Source organism: Gastrolobium bilobum, unplaced genomic scaffold, assembly GCF_033153095.1.
Source record: "Gastrolobium bilobum isolate Gb01-03AN ecotype WA unplaced genomic scaffold, APGP_CSIRO_Gbil_v1 utg11650, whole genome shotgun sequence".
Taxonomy (NCBI): domain Eukaryota; kingdom Viridiplantae; phylum Streptophyta; class Magnoliopsida; order Fabales; family Fabaceae; genus Gastrolobium; species Gastrolobium bilobum.
In genome coordinates, this window is record NW_026896553.1 from 5,293 (window position 1) to 20,750 (window position 15,458).

Genomic DNA, 15,458 nt, shown 5'->3' on the forward strand with positions numbered 1-15,458 from the left:
GAAATGTTTTCTTTAAGGTAGCTTTGTTAGAATTAGTAATTATTAAAATTGTTTCATGCAAATCTCATTGTCATTAAACACCCACTCGCAATTGTTGTTGTCGTTGTTCAAATAAAATGATTAAAGAGGCATCATCCCAGCAAGTTTAGATCTTCTCTTTTATGTTATAAGTTTTTCTGCTATTATATGACCAACAAATTTGACTTTATAAATTTATTCAGAACCGCATTTTATTTTGCTTGCACAACAACTGAAAAGCTTTATGTTCTGTGCTTCATATATGTCTTATTTTTCTCTTAATCATATGATATTATCAAGCAAACATGCCGAAGGTGCTATTTCGTTGTTTTCTGTGTCGTTGAGAGTAAAGGGAGGGTTCAATCGTTGATTTACATTCATGTTTTGCTTACGTGAGTTTGTCTAAAAATATTTTTGTGAGGAAATTATGTTTTTCTTTTTTCTATTAAGGGTAATTTTGGTATCTTTTAAAAAATTTGATTTTGTTAACAAAATTTTGGATGAAAAATTAAATTAGAGAGGTAAATGATAAAGAAATTTTAAGTAGGGGGTAAATGATAAAGAAATTTTAAGTAGGACGATAAATAATTAAAAATTTGAAAGAGGGGGTTAAGTAATTTTGAGGAAAGTTATATAATTTTTTTTTTTTTTGAAGTTTTTCCTTAATTCTAAGACAAAAATACTTCCATTACTCAATCCATCACCGGTCATCGTTATCATCAACACCATTGCTATCATCAATATCATTATTGGCCACTGTACCATTAGAGGTGGTGGTCAATAGTATATTAAGGAATATGAATATTTTTGTTTTAAATTTGATATATATATATATAATTATAATTGATGAAATAATATAAAATAAGTAGGTCAGTTGTTTCAATAAAAATTCTATGGTGGTTTTTCTAAAGAAAGACTTAAGTATAGATCGATAAGTTGTAATTTATCAAAATAAATTAATAAATTATTATTCAAACCCAAATGAAGCTTTATATCAATGTGAATGTTGCTAAAATTAGATCGAATAATAATTTAACATGACATTCAATTCTGGTTGAATCATATCAATTATTATAATTATTTGATCGAATTGGATGATTTCATAAAAATAATTCTCATAGAATAATCAAAATGTAAAAAAAAAATTATTAGTCACAAAAAATATTAAATAAAAATTTTATAATAAGCTTCTTCACCATATTAAATCAATCAATTTAACTAAGCTTTCTCTTAGTCAAAATAATGTAGTAGTTAAATTTAATTTTAAGACAATATTTTAACAAAATATACGTCAAATTTAAGGTTAAACTTGTCACGCGCTCCATTTTATCCACGCATCACATAATGCTCAACATTTTAAACCGGCTTCGTATGGGATCTTCTGGAATATCTTATACTCATATTGATTTTGAGTCATATACTCATATGTTAGTCAACAAATAAAAAAAATGAAAAATAGAAAAAAAAATAAAGTGATAATTATTTTACCTTAATTAATGATCTAATTGTATTAAAAATTTGGTATGCTTTAGATACGCAATTATTCTAAAAATATAATAGTATTTATTTGCTCTTCGAAATTACTCGTGTAAGTGTAATTGATAAATGATAGATAAAATAATAATAAAAATATTAAAAGGGTAAAATGATTCTAAACTGAAGCTACATATAAAGCAGACAAACCCATTTCTCTATGACTGTGATTTGAATCTGAACACCGAACGCCAAAAGGGAATTAGGGTTTTAGGAATCAACAATGGATTTGACAACGGAGAAGAAGGAATTAGAGAGCAACAACAACAATAGCAACAATAGCAGCAATAACCCCGAAAGTGCCCATCAAATTGTAGATTCTTCTTCTCAATTGGCACCTGATGCTAACAATAACTCTAACAAAGAAGCCGAAGAGCGACAAGCTCGTGAACTCAAAGCTGGTCTTCACCCACTAAAGGTTCCTCTCTTCCTCTTCCATTTCTCTCTCTGCTTCCAATTGTTCACTACCAAATCGGTCAAACAGTACAATAATCTTTTTTTTTTTTTAATTATTTTTTATGTATTCGTTCATATTTTAGGGAAAATGTTGACTTTGAACCTAATTTATGGTTTTTTTTTTTTTTTTGTGTGCGTGGCAACAAAACAGCATGCAATGCTTGAATTGAAAAGGCTAGGGATTAACGACCTCGCATTTTTTTTTCTTTATTTTCTTTTTTTTAAAAAAACAAAATTGAGCGATTTAAGGGTATGACTGAAATTTGCACTGATATATGTGATAGGAATATAGTCTGGGTTTTGGGTATCTATTATTTATCCAGGAAGATTCTGAAGAAATCAAAATTTGGGATTTTTTGTTTGTTTGTTAAGGTTTTGAATAAGAGTAGCTTGCATTGTTATATCAATATGACTTAGATTCTTTCAAATTGACTTTAGAAGTGATTTTAATTCTGGAACAGTTGGTTTAGTGTTGTTATATTGGCTGTGTTGGATTGTTCTTGAAGCAGATATATGAGAGATGGTTATGCGCTTTTGTGTAGATTCAGGCTCTTAATGATTTGAAATTCTTGTTGATTCTTTGTGGTGGTTATTTTTATTTCCCTATCTCTTTTTCCCCTGGTCAGAGGCTCTTAGGGCAGTTTGACATTTTGGTTGTTTTATTTTGTGTTGGTTATTTCTATGAGCAGCATAAATTTGTATTTTGGTACACGCGTCGAGCACCTGGAGTTCGAAATCAAACATCATACGAGGACAACATAAAGAAAATTGTTGATTTCAGTACGGTAAGATCTTTGCTATATTGAGGGCTGTAATTCAATATAAATTCATACTCCGTTGTTAATTTCTGTACTTTGGCAATTGTTTGTATTAATAGGTTGAAGGATTTTGGGTCTGCTATTGCCATCTTGCTCGCCCTTCTTCTTTGCCTAGTCCAACAGATTTGCACCTTTTTAAAGAAGGGATTCGTCCATTATGGGAGGTATATATTTAAAAGCCTTAGCTAAAGTTGCATTTTCTTGTTGATTGAGAATTTATGAGCTGTTCTGTTTTGGAGGGAGAAACGGAGACTGGTGTCCATTAGATTTCTTTTAAGTTGCAATGACATGCTGCGTAATTTTTTTTTGAAGGACTCTGCGAACTGCAATGGTGGGAAATGGATTATACGATTCAAGAAGGTTGTCTCAGGTCGTTTTTGGGAGGACCTGGTAAGTGGAAATATTTTCTTCTGATGCTTGTTTTGTCTCCCTTGGTACAATGCCTGGCAAGATTATGGGTAACATGAATACTTTGGTTTATTGAGTGATTATTTGTACTTCCACTAAATAGCTTTACTGAAAATTTGGTTTTTGATAGATACCAAAGACATGGACTGATACTTGTAGTTGATCAGACCTAATGGAATAAGTCTTGTATGTTGTTCATATCTAAATATTCCATTAAAATATACCATATTCAAGTAAAAATGGGCCTCAAATGTTTTTTGTTGTTGATTATCACCATAACTGAAACTGAAGAAAATGCCTTGTTTTAGATTCCAATTTAGAATTTAGAATTTTATCTCTGAATTGCACTATTTGTAAAGTATGATTTCTATGTTTCATATGGTTGCTCACTGTGCATTCATATGAGCTTAACATGGTTTCAACTTAACAGATTTGTCATTGGGGTAGGGAAAGATTGTAGAAGCCTCTGTAAGCAGTTTCTAAAATAAGGAAAATGTAAAACACATGTTCATTGAAGTTCAAAAATGAATTCTTGTACTTCTTGCTGATGTGCCGTGGGAGCTAGTATGAACTATATACTGGACCAGCAGGGCCTACATTTCTTGTTTAAGATTTGTGGGATCTTGAGTGCTTATTTAACCAATTTCTGATTTCACCTTTAGAGAATAATTTACCAAATAGTGTATATATTCTTACACTGGTGTTAGAATAAGAAGTCGTATACTAGATCTTAATCTTTGATTTGCTTGCATCTAACGGCTCACATGTCTAATAAATCAGGACCGTTAGATATAAATAGAATCCATGGCCAATATGTTAGATTAAGAATGTAACTTACACTGGTGTCAAATGATCCTGACACTATATATATTAATAATCTTCTATGAAAGAAAGTTTGTGTGTTCCCGATAACTCGAGGAGGTAGCATTTTAAAAATGGATTTGGAAAGTAATTATATTCGCCAATTTCCAACAATTTGTTTTCATGGAAACCATAGTTATCAAATGCGGATTGCAGCCAACCCTCAAAACCGCTATAGCATTATTGTGGGTTGCGGTTGCGGAAATAGCGGAAAAAATATATATTAAAAAAACAAATTATATATATATATATATATATATATATATATATATATATATATATATATATATATATATATATATATATAGGGCTCTAATTTTTTAGTAATGTGAGCTATTGGATACAAGTGGATCAATGGTCAAGATTGAGTGTAAGACTTCTAACTCTTACACCGGTGTAAGAATATCCTGCCCCATATATATATATATATATATATATATATATATTGTTTCTCAAGCTGCTTGAGATAACTTTATCTCCGGCTACTAAATCATAACAGTACAAAGATGGATCAATGGTGATAAAGGAAAAGAGATGAAAAGGGAATCATAACCATTCAAAGGTAAATTAATTAATATAAAGAAATAAATAAACAAAACAACGTAGTTTTGGGGAGGACGAAGATAAATATATTTCAAACTGCTTGAGAAATAATTTTCTCATATATATATATATGTGTGTAACATAATAAATTATTAAAAAAATAATAACACCTAAAAAAATACAAATAATAAAAAATTATAAAGATAAATAATAATAAAATTTTTAAAAATAAAGGCAGAGTTGACGTGTTACCTCTTAGCAAATAAGTGTCCAAACTTTAGCTGTAGTTGTACTACCTTTAGGGTTAACTATACTTTACTGATTTACCATATTTATCTCAATTACTTTACTGTTTTACCGTAGTTACCTTTTCATGATGCATTTTTTTTTCTTTTTTGGGATACAGAAATAGTTTTACCCACTGTTACTGTAAATAAGATTAGCCAATTTTTGTTTGGTAATGAGCAATAGCACATAAGCACCTGGTTGTTTTAAAATATATTTTCTTCTACTGTTGAGTAGTAGGACGGTTAAGCCTAATGTGAAAGGACTTTTCTAATTGGGTCAATTGGAAATAATTCTGTGTTTACTGTTCTACATGACTTGCTTCCTGAATCCTGTGTGCCCTTTTTTATTTAGACGAGTTTTCTAAATATAACAGGTACTCTATCCATTTATCATAAACCTTGATATCAACTTCTCACTGCTTTCTGGGATATAGCTATTATTAGATCATCTATCTAAAATGGTTTTAAATGTTCCTGGGTGAATAATGCTGATTCTTTGGACATTAATATAAACAAAATGTAATGGCAGTTTAACAAATGATATGCTTTTTATTTGGTCGAATAAATTTGTCCACCTGATTTTGTTGATACAAAGTCTTTCTTGCACTTTGTAAGTTTATCTATGATGGCAAAATTACCACTTGGAATCTCTTTTGCTTGATGAATTTGGCTTCATGATTTATACCTTCGATTACTATTATATTTCTGTCTTCTATTGGAGACTTGAAATGTGTAATGATATTACATGGCTAAGTGCAGGTTCTTGCCTTAGTCGGTGACCAATTGGATTATGGAAGTAACATATGTGGTGCAGTATTAAGCATTCGTTTCAATGAGGATATATTGAGTGTCTGGAATCGCAATGCATCTGATCATCAGGTTGGCATTATCAGTTACCCTATTTGTTTTCTTGTGTGTATGCGCCTGAGTGCCCAAATTTAATTTATGCTTGTCCTTGATAATATTCCATCCCTGTCCTGGTTTATCGGATTTAACGGGGAGTGATTTATGTCCCTTGGCCTTGATAATATTCCTGCTCTCTCATTACAGGCTGTAATGGCTCTAAGAGATTCAATTAAACGTCACTTAAAGCTTCCTCACAGCTACGTTATGGAGTACAAGCCCCATGACGCCTCTCTGCGAGACAATTCATCTTACAGGAACACTTGGTTGAGAGGCTAGAGATACAACTGTGTTGTTCATGCTGGCACAGCTTTCACTCAGCCAGTTAATCATTGGCTTCAGTCTTATGATGGTGTTGGGGTGTTCCAGTGCTGGTTTCTGTCTTTTGAATTCATGTATGACAGCAACATTGTGACTGATTTTAGTAGTTTTATTTGGTTACTTAAAGGTTCACTCTCTAATTTTGTGTAATGTCTTGCTCCGTTGTTGTAAATAAAGTTGCTCGTTTTGTCGCTTTTCACCTAGCTGAAGGAGAGAAGCATGACTTTTCATTCAGATGATAGATTACACTTGTAGCACATTTTGACAAAAAGGGCATTAATCCATGAAAGTGGAGACGTATTATTAGGGAATTATTAATATGAATAACAGTTCATATGAATAGTACTGCAATAAAAACCTTTTCTCACTGGATTAGGTGCATTGCATGGATTGTAAAAACCAAGTCTTTGGCTATTTAAATTTAAATTCTTTTCAAAAAACTTATGCCATTGATTTTAATATATTGATGTACAAATAAAAAACAAAGGATGTACCAAAAAAACAAAAAAAAAAACAAAGGAAGTTTGTAATTTCATTTTTTTGGGTAGGATTTAAGTTGTAACACAATTATTATTCTCAAGGAATATTTATAAAATTCGGAAATAATTTTTTTGAGAAAATTTTTCTTACACACAATTAAAAGGCGGATTTCACTTTGATTTTTTTATCTTCTAACTTTTTTGTGGATCCCACTTATTTATTGTGTATGTAGGAAGGAACAAATTTCTTATGTTAAATGAGAAAATTAATCACAACATCAAGTGTTAAGGCAAGTAAACCCCCAAAATTGAAAAGAAAATAAATAAGGAAGAATACAATGAATTTTATTTTAAAAATGAGGTCTATATTTGAATATTATTTTAGGGTAATATTGATAAGATGTTTATGTCATATTTTGCAAATATGTGCTATGGACAAAGTCTTGAGGACCATACGAAATTAACTCAGTATTTTCTGTTCTTCAGGAAGTGTTGAAACATTGACTATTTATAGAGAACATCTTTGGTATACAATCCATTCAACTGTTGAACTGTATGAAAGCATTTTATAAATGTTGGTCCATTCTTAACATAGGCCATACAAATTTACACATGTTTAATATTGAATAAAGTGGCTATGATAGGAAGCCAGTAGTAGTGGATAAGTGGGAAGTGGCCATACCTAGATTATAATATTTTGTTATCTAGGACTTACATATACGAAACACAACAAGCATAGCAACTCTTCCCTAGTCCTCACCTACTAGAGGGCATACAAACCATAAAGCAGAGAATAAACAGAAGATTACTATGTAACAATGTACTAGAACTTTATAACTTGTCAGTATAGTTGCTTTAAAAGTAGTTACAGCATGATTGTAATTTCATAAAGATATAAAATGACATTGCATACACCATCTATGAACATATCAATTATTTGTAGGTAAACCATCCTTTTTTTTTTTGGAGATTTTTCACTGTTCATAGATTAATCAATTAATCCGGTCGCGACCATTATCCTAAACAGATGACTGGAGCCCGATGATACCTGATCAACAATTAGCAATTGTCAGGCTTCAACATGCAAAGCACAATGCAGCAGGTCGTATTAAAAGTTAAAACAAACTGAACTCTATAATATGTGACATGATTTCTTTCGTGTCATACTGAGCTTAACCTACATAATTTACTGACACTAATGCTATGTACATAAGATTGAGTATTTCTACAAGCACTTCAACTATAGAATAGATAATAACTTATTATGGCATGAGTCAAGGAGGTTCTATCATCCTGACTAGAAAGTTTTTCTATGATCCTAACTAACGAATAATTTGACAAGGAAAAATCCATATCATAGAGGCACTAAGCCACTAAAAAATATAGGTATGCAATGGATTAAACTCCTGGAATAGATCATAATTTATTAACAGGAATTTACTATCCGGAAACAATCTGAAGTACAGAAGTATTACCACATGCTACTCTTGCCCCTGCATTCCCAGTAGTCTTGCTGAGTTCATGCCCACCTGTTCATGACAAACACAAGGTCAAGAACTCAAATAAAATGGTCATAAGTTAAAAAATCAAAGCATTGAAAGTTGTAGTATTAATGTATAAATAAAGGCTAGGATACAATGGCATGTGGTGAACAGAACAGTAGTTCATTCTGGACTTTACAAATTCAAAGAAGATCAGAAAGAAAGCATATCTCTATTCTCTAGTCCGTTAGCTTAAAAAATGGGCAAAGACTTATCTGAAGATTACACTTGCATAATACGTAGCTTTGGCTTCTGTCCTCTATACCTAAAATACAGATTTACAGTGGAGCCTCTATATGACTTTTCAACACTAGATAATACATATATAAAATTATTCCAATCTTTTTCATGCATGACAGGAAGTTGCTTCATATAGACATTAATCATTCTATCACTGCTTATATTCCTCTCTTTTTTGTATGTTAATTAAATAATTCTTCAGCTTTTACTAGTGTAGTGTAGCAAGAAAAAATCTCAGTCAGCAATGGACAGTCTACTAACCAGAGAGGAATTTAACTTTTAGTTCTCATTGAGAATGGCCCACACTTCTGAGCCTCCATCACATCCTTGCGGTGGTTCCTAAACCTTTTATCTATAGAAACGCACTCCACACTGTTACCCCATATAAGTTTATCATAGTTGCATAAGTCATAAGCCTTGTAATGCTTTGGAATTAAAATCTGAGGATACCTAGAATCTTCAAAATGTGACAACTTTCCAAATCATAGTAATTGGTCATTTTCTTAGCATAGTCTTTATGAAAAAATATAAAATATTTGACAACTTTCCTAAACCTTTGATCGATAAAAAAAATGAAATAAATTCAAAGATTAAATATGAGTAAAAGATAATTCTAGGGACTAAATTGCCTATTTACTCATCACGCCAATGCACAAATGTTCAACATACAAAAGGAGGGTGTAGTTTGTACACTACAAAGCTTCTCAGATGTATGGTTTACACATTAGAATATGCATGTGTATGTACAAATAAGCAATGACCAGAGATTAACAACTTATCATGGCACCACAGCAGTGAACTAAGATGGCTATGTAGATCACAAAACAAAAGATAACAGGGAATAATAGAGCAGAATTAGTTGAAGCACAGTGCTTAATAGTCATTAGGTCAGTAAATAACAAATCACATCAGAGGAGTTACAACTTAGACAAAAAGCTTTTGCAATTCCTTAGTGACAGAAGATGTTAATACTAAATGAGCACTAAACATGAGAAGGAAATATATGTGGCCAAGCTGAGAGATATGAAATAAAAAGGTTTACTTCTAATGGAACAGTATCAACCTGGATCCCACAAGTAATTGGCACTTCGATCTTACCATATCAAGCAATAAGGGTAGTCAATACAGCTTATAATCATAGAGAAATTACTTCAATGAATTATAGTATAAAACGATATGCGTAGGGGAAAAGAAAAATTATATTTCAAAGTGGAAACAAGATTAAACCTAGTGTAACATCACTAACATGTTCATCCATTCTGTGGACAAAATTTAAAATCTTACCCTTTCCAAGATCATCAGGATCAGCATGCACAACAACAGCCCTCCCAAGTATGGAATGAAGTCCAGTTAGCGGAATCTACACAATGAAAGTGAGAAAGGGGAAACTCAAGTGCTTTTAGACCCAATTAAACAACACTCAAAGTTCATAAACAAAAATATCAACCAAATGAACACAATACAAAATGAAAGTTAATATTGGAGAACACAAACACATTTGAACATGAGATGAGTCTCCAAAACCACAAATAAAATGAAATTACCAAACTGATATCAAGTAAACATCACACAATACCCAAAGTTCAGTTCTTTACCTGTCCATCTCTGACAGAAATCTCAGCAACTCCTTCAAAACAGAAAACTCTTAGAACACTTCCCAGGACACAACTCATATAAATTACTCAGAATATCAAAATAAAAATGAAAATAATAATAATAAAGCAGATAATACCATCAGGGCCTGCAACAATGTTACCCAAATCACCAGCATGACGCTCATTATCCGTAGGAGCTCCATGATCCTTCTTGAGTGGATTGAAGTGAGGACCTGAAGTAAAGAAGAATTCAAAGCAAAAAACATAAATTGAAAGATTTAGGACCTGTTTGATTGTGTTCTGGTTCTTTTTTTTCTTTTCCCTAAAACTATTTTGTAGAGTAGTCAATAAAATGTGTGTTTTGTTTTAAAAGTTAAAATTAAAACACAAAACATAAACTGAAATATGTTCTACCATTTTGCCACAAAAGATAGGTATAAAAAGAATTGTAAAAGTTGATGATAACATTGGTGATACTTAATGAAGAGAAGAGTGCAAACCAGTGGAGTTGCAACCATTGGTGGTGTCACCAAAAGCATGAATATGGAACCCATGAAGGCCTGCAGAAAGCCCTGTTATTCTACCAGTTACATGGGTAGTCCCTACATAATCACAATCACAATCAAAAGAGATAAGCATCACAAGCTAAACAAACACAAACTCATAGATACAGAGACATTTTTCAAGACCCCAAAGAGAGAGAGAGAGAAACCATTGGGGTGCTGAACAAACTGAAGAGAACCTCTGACGTTGTTATCTCCGATGATGAGGGCCACAGCTTTCATAGCTCCCTTTGCAGCTTCCATTTCATATCGGTTTTTGTGAAAAGCTGTTGAAGTAAACAATGAAGATAAAAGAAAGGGATTATATTTTCTTATATGTTGCACTCACAAACTTATATAGGTTCCATTAAGTGGACCCCATACATTTTTAAGTGTATAGGAGAGACTTGTTATCTCCTATTACATCAGGCTAATATTTCCCTAAAAGAAAACACTAACGCAAAATTTAAATTTCTTATTTTTAGTTATTCACTTGTATATTCGTTTGGAAATTATAACAATTAACTATTTTATCATATTTATGGCTTTAATATTTATAAAGTGAATGCAGATAAGTTATTTACATTCGCTCCCAAAACGACGTCGTTTTGGGTTGAAAAATTAAAAAATTGTAATGAAAAAAACTATTATAACCCTGAAATAAATTATAATTAAGAAAATACCTTGATTTCTGCCTTAAAACGACGTCATTTTTGGCTCACTGTAGATAAGTTATCTACATTGACTGTAGAAAAAGTGAACCCTTTATTTATTATCTATTTATTGGGTATAAGCCTAGAGGTATTGTTAACTCTCCCAATTGAGAGTTAATTTTGTATTTTTATGATAAATTTGCTGCATAAATTTGATATAAGTTGTTTTGTTTGCATGATAATCGAGCTAATTGTTGTATATTCATGATTAAGTGCTTTAAGATAACTAAGTATGGAAAATAACATAATAATCCTTGATTTTATGTAAGAAAAGATGACTTGTTGAGTGTTTGTCTTTGCAAGAAAAATTGACGTCAAAATGCTGTAGCACAGAAGTTGACGAAGCAATGATATATCAATCGCTACAGCATAACAACAAGGACAAGGGAACAACTGAATTTTTGAAATTCAAAAGTTAGTTATTCCCCAACAAGTGGATAAAGCACCAGCAAGCAAGGATCAATGGCATTCTTGAAGATTGATTCTTATCCCAAAATCCCAAGGGACAAGGACAACAAACTTGTATTCGATCAACAACAATATTGGCATAAGAAAATCAAGAAGATCAAGATCTTATCTAATCAAGTGCCAACAACCCAAGAAGATAGGGATAAGATAGGGCTGCAGCAACACGATTCATGGAATCTCACTCCTAAACCTAAGACCTAATTATCCAACCACTTTTCCTATTTAAATAAGGAGTCCCCCACGGATTAAAGAGGTAGACGAGGTTACAAAGTCAGAGGAAGTCAGAGGAATCGAAGTCAAGCCATAAGGGTCGTTTTAGAGAGAGAAAGTGAGATTCTTGGAAGAGGAAGAGCTGCTGGAGCATTGTTGGAGCAAGACTGTGACGGAGTTTTACAACAGCATTCGTTTTGATCTTCTTTTCTATTTTCCAATGAGTTTTTTTCTTCCTTTTCTCTGTTTTGTTTAATTCCATTATGAGCTAATTTGCTCCTTAGGTTAGGTGATAAAGTACCTATGCTGTAACATCGAGATGTATGCCTAAACTTTGTTTCTATTAATGTTTAATTAGTTTTTCAACAAGTTTGCTTAATCTTATTCATGTGTGCATGTCGAGAGATACATATATGATATTGAGGAGGTTGGGACCGAGAGGTTTTCGAATCCAGACCCTTGTTGAATTGTGTGGATTAATTAGGTTAAGAAGTTAACTTGATTAAGTTGCGGGTAGAGAGATCATTCACACCACATAACCTTTGAACTTGAACTTTAATAATTCAGTAATTAATTTGGCCATAGAGATGTGAGAATTAGTTATTGGGTATATATGTTAGGTTGGCCAAAAGCCCCAGCATACTTTAGTGTTCGGTTACTAATTAAGCATTGATAGAGTATTGCTATAACATCGTTTCAGTATTGCTGCATCAGGGAAATTGAACATGACCTATATCTCATCCATCATCTTAATACCTTTGAATTTAGTTTACTGTTTCCTTATTATTAATTGCCTTTTATTTTATAAATCCAATCATCCCAATCAATCATTTTCCTAATTTCTTTACTTGAATAACTCACTTTATACTTATCTCCGTGAGAACGATACTTGGACTCACACATCCCTTTATTACTTGTGACACGTGCACTTGCGTATTTGTGTGATTGATTTAATTGATTGCAAATTTCACAACAGGTATCCCATTCAATTCCTCTTGCCACCTTTTCTTTGGAGTAAAGCTACTTTCTCATTGGAATAGTGAGTGCATTGATCCACAACCATAAGAGGAAGGATGAGACTAATCTCCGATCGAGGGGAGCCTTATAATACCCCGAACTTAAGCATTTAATTGCTTAATTTTAATTAAATAATTAAGCATATTTTAGTGAGTAAAATTAAGTATAAGGCTTAATTAAATGAATCTGAGTCACTTGGAGTTAAAAAGTGTACTCAGTGAAAATTAAGGGGTATAAATGGGTACAGGCGAAAGTACCCAAAATATAAAAATAAAAATAGTAATATTCCTAGAATAATATTCCAGACTTTTGGGTAAAGTTTGGTAATTAATGGAGTTGAATAGATAGACGAACCAATACCCGCTTAAAGTCACTTAACATAAGTTAAGTGACCAATGCAACAAAAGAAACCCAATTGTCCCTCCCCAACCCGTCGTGCAGAAGAGAGGAAAAGAAGAGAAGAAGGAGAAGAGGGGAAAAGGAAGAGGAAAGGAGAGGGAGAACCCTAGGTGGAGCAATCCTCAACCAAATCCATCCGTTCAAAAGCCTAAACCACTCTAAATCTTCTCCTCTTTCATAATCCAAGCTTAGTTTTGAGTGGGGAGCATTGTGGAGAGGGATATTGCTCCTAAAAAATTCGGCCCTTTGTGAGATTTTGGGGTTTTGGGGGTTTCAACCTCCATGGAAGCTTGAGGAACACTCATTCCTCTATTGTGTGATCATTGGTGGTAAGTTTCCACTCTCTTTCACATGATTCTTGGAGATTTGCATGAGTTTAGGGTTAATGAATAGTGTTTTAGGGTTTTTATGAAATGTTGAGTAGATTGGCTATGTTCAAGGAAGAATGAGGCTTAGAGTATGTTGTGAAAAATGCTAGGAATGACATTTAATCGGTAGAAATGAGTTTATAGTGTTATTTTAGTATGCTTTGATGTTTGGAGAAATCTAGGCTTGGAACTATGGATTTCCTTGCATTGTTAGCATTGTTTGATTGTATTCCTTGTGTTGATAGGATTGAGGCAAGAGGACCAAGTGGAGTGACCAACCCTTGGGGTTGTGTGCAATTGAGGAAAGCTCAAAGAGCAAGGTAAACCTTTGGACCTTGTGGTTGATCCCATTGAGTGTTCCACCATACTCCGTTGAGGAGAAATGGTTTATGAGATGTGATATGTAATTATGATAGTGATTGTATGCTCATGCATTGATTCATGCATTGATACATGTTATGATTGATTGATGATTATTGGTTGATGTTTGATTGTTTAAGAGTAATTGAGGAATGATTATAGAAGTAGCAATAATGAATGAGGTAATGGTTGAGGATTGTGATTGAGGTAATGAGTGATAGTATTATGATGAGGATGATTGGTAGGAACTTCCCTTGGAAACAGCCCTATGTGGATCTCCATGTGGTTAGAGCCTAAGAGGAACAGCCCTATGTGGATCCCTCTTGGAGGTTCCTAGATTGAGGAAAGGACTTCCCTTGGAAACAGCCCTATGTGGATCTCCATGTGGTTAGAGCCTAAGAGGAACAGCCCTATGTGGATCCCTCTTGGAGGTTCCTAGATTGAGGAAAGGACTTCCCTTGGAAACAGCCCTGTGTGGATCTCCATGTGGTTAGAGCCTAAGAGGAACAGCCCTATGTGGATCCCTCTTGGAGGTTCCTAGATTGAGGAAAGGACTTCCCTTGGAAACAGCCCTATGTGGATCTCCATGTGGTAAGAGCCTAAGAGAAACAGCCCATAGTGGATCTCTCTTGGAAGTCCATGTGATGCTTGTGGATAAGAATGTGTTAAGCTATTATGATTATGTGTACATCAAAGTGAACCTTAGGGTGGAGTGATCTCCAAGGACCTCTGGTTTACTGTGATATATTCGTATATCTCACCCCGTGTTGTGGGGCATCATTTCAGGTACTGATAGAGGTGAGGTTGATCGAGGCAAGAAGCGTGAGTAGACTGTACCTGATAGCTGGACATGTTGAGTTGCATGCCATTTAGCATTGCTATATGTATATTTTGATGCCACATGATGTATTTTGGAGGACTTAGTGCATGATCATTGTAGTAGTAATGGGTATCTGATACAGGGTTACTTGCTTTGATCATGTTCATTTTGTAGCTAAGTCCTTTGGCATGTGTATGATGATTACTGTAAGTTAAATGCATGAATGTATTTTTATGTATTGGATATGTTGAGCTGGAAAGTCAATTAGGTACCTTGTGCTAAGTTGGGAAACGTTGAGAAAACAAAGATTATGCTGCCCAATTTCCGTTAAATCAATGATGAGAGGATGAGAGTTGAGCAATGATATAGGGATATCACAAGCTTGTTAAATAGGTTGTAAAATGTGTAGGATTGATTCCCCAAGAAAGATGCATGAAAAATATGAGTATAGGAAATTGCCCAGAAGAGGGGGCTTAAGCCTGCAAATGGAGGCTTAAGCCTGCTCAGGGGGCTTAAGCGCCCATGAGGGGGCTTAAGCGCCCTGATGCACCTGTGAAG

The 15,458-nt window shown here is 33.4% G+C and overlaps 2 protein-coding genes and 1 long non-coding RNA gene across 3 annotated transcripts; 2 read left to right on the plus strand and 1 right to left on the minus strand.

Annotated features, from left to right (window-relative positions):
• The first annotated feature begins 1,691 nt into the window (after positions 1 to 1,691).
• LOC133300503 (eukaryotic translation initiation factor NCBP) lies at positions 1,692 to 6,450 on the plus strand. The gene is made up of 6 exons (XM_061500066.1): positions 1,692 to 1,969; positions 2,697 to 2,792; positions 2,885 to 2,989; positions 3,138 to 3,215; positions 5,684 to 5,803; positions 5,975 to 6,450. Exons 1-6 carry the CDS (start codon positions 1,775 to 1,777, stop codon positions 6,104 to 6,106), a joined length of 726 nt encoding a protein of 241 aa, XP_061356050.1. The 5' UTR covers positions 1,692 to 1,774; the 3' UTR covers positions 6,107 to 6,450.
• A 975-nt stretch (positions 6,451 to 7,425) lies between these two features.
• Positions 7,426 to 10,852, minus strand: LOC133300501 (superoxide dismutase [Cu-Zn] 2). The gene is made up of 7 exons (XM_061500065.1): positions 10,716 to 10,852; positions 10,504 to 10,605; positions 10,141 to 10,236; positions 10,004 to 10,035; positions 9,693 to 9,768; positions 8,103 to 8,156; positions 7,426 to 7,675 (listed from the first exon to the last, which is right to left on the minus strand). Exons 1-7 carry the CDS (start codon positions 10,807 to 10,809, stop codon positions 7,647 to 7,649), a joined length of 483 nt encoding a protein of 160 aa, XP_061356049.1. The 5' UTR covers positions 10,810 to 10,852; the 3' UTR covers positions 7,426 to 7,646.
• A 2,746-nt stretch (positions 10,853 to 13,598) lies between these two features.
• On the plus strand, positions 13,599 to 15,039 carry LOC133300502 (uncharacterized). The gene is made up of 3 exons (XR_009750064.1): positions 13,599 to 13,681; positions 13,966 to 14,040; positions 14,867 to 15,039. It is a non-coding gene; the product is annotated as an uncharacterized LOC133300502 (long non-coding RNA).
• The last annotated feature ends 419 nt before the right edge of the window (positions 15,040 to 15,458 follow it).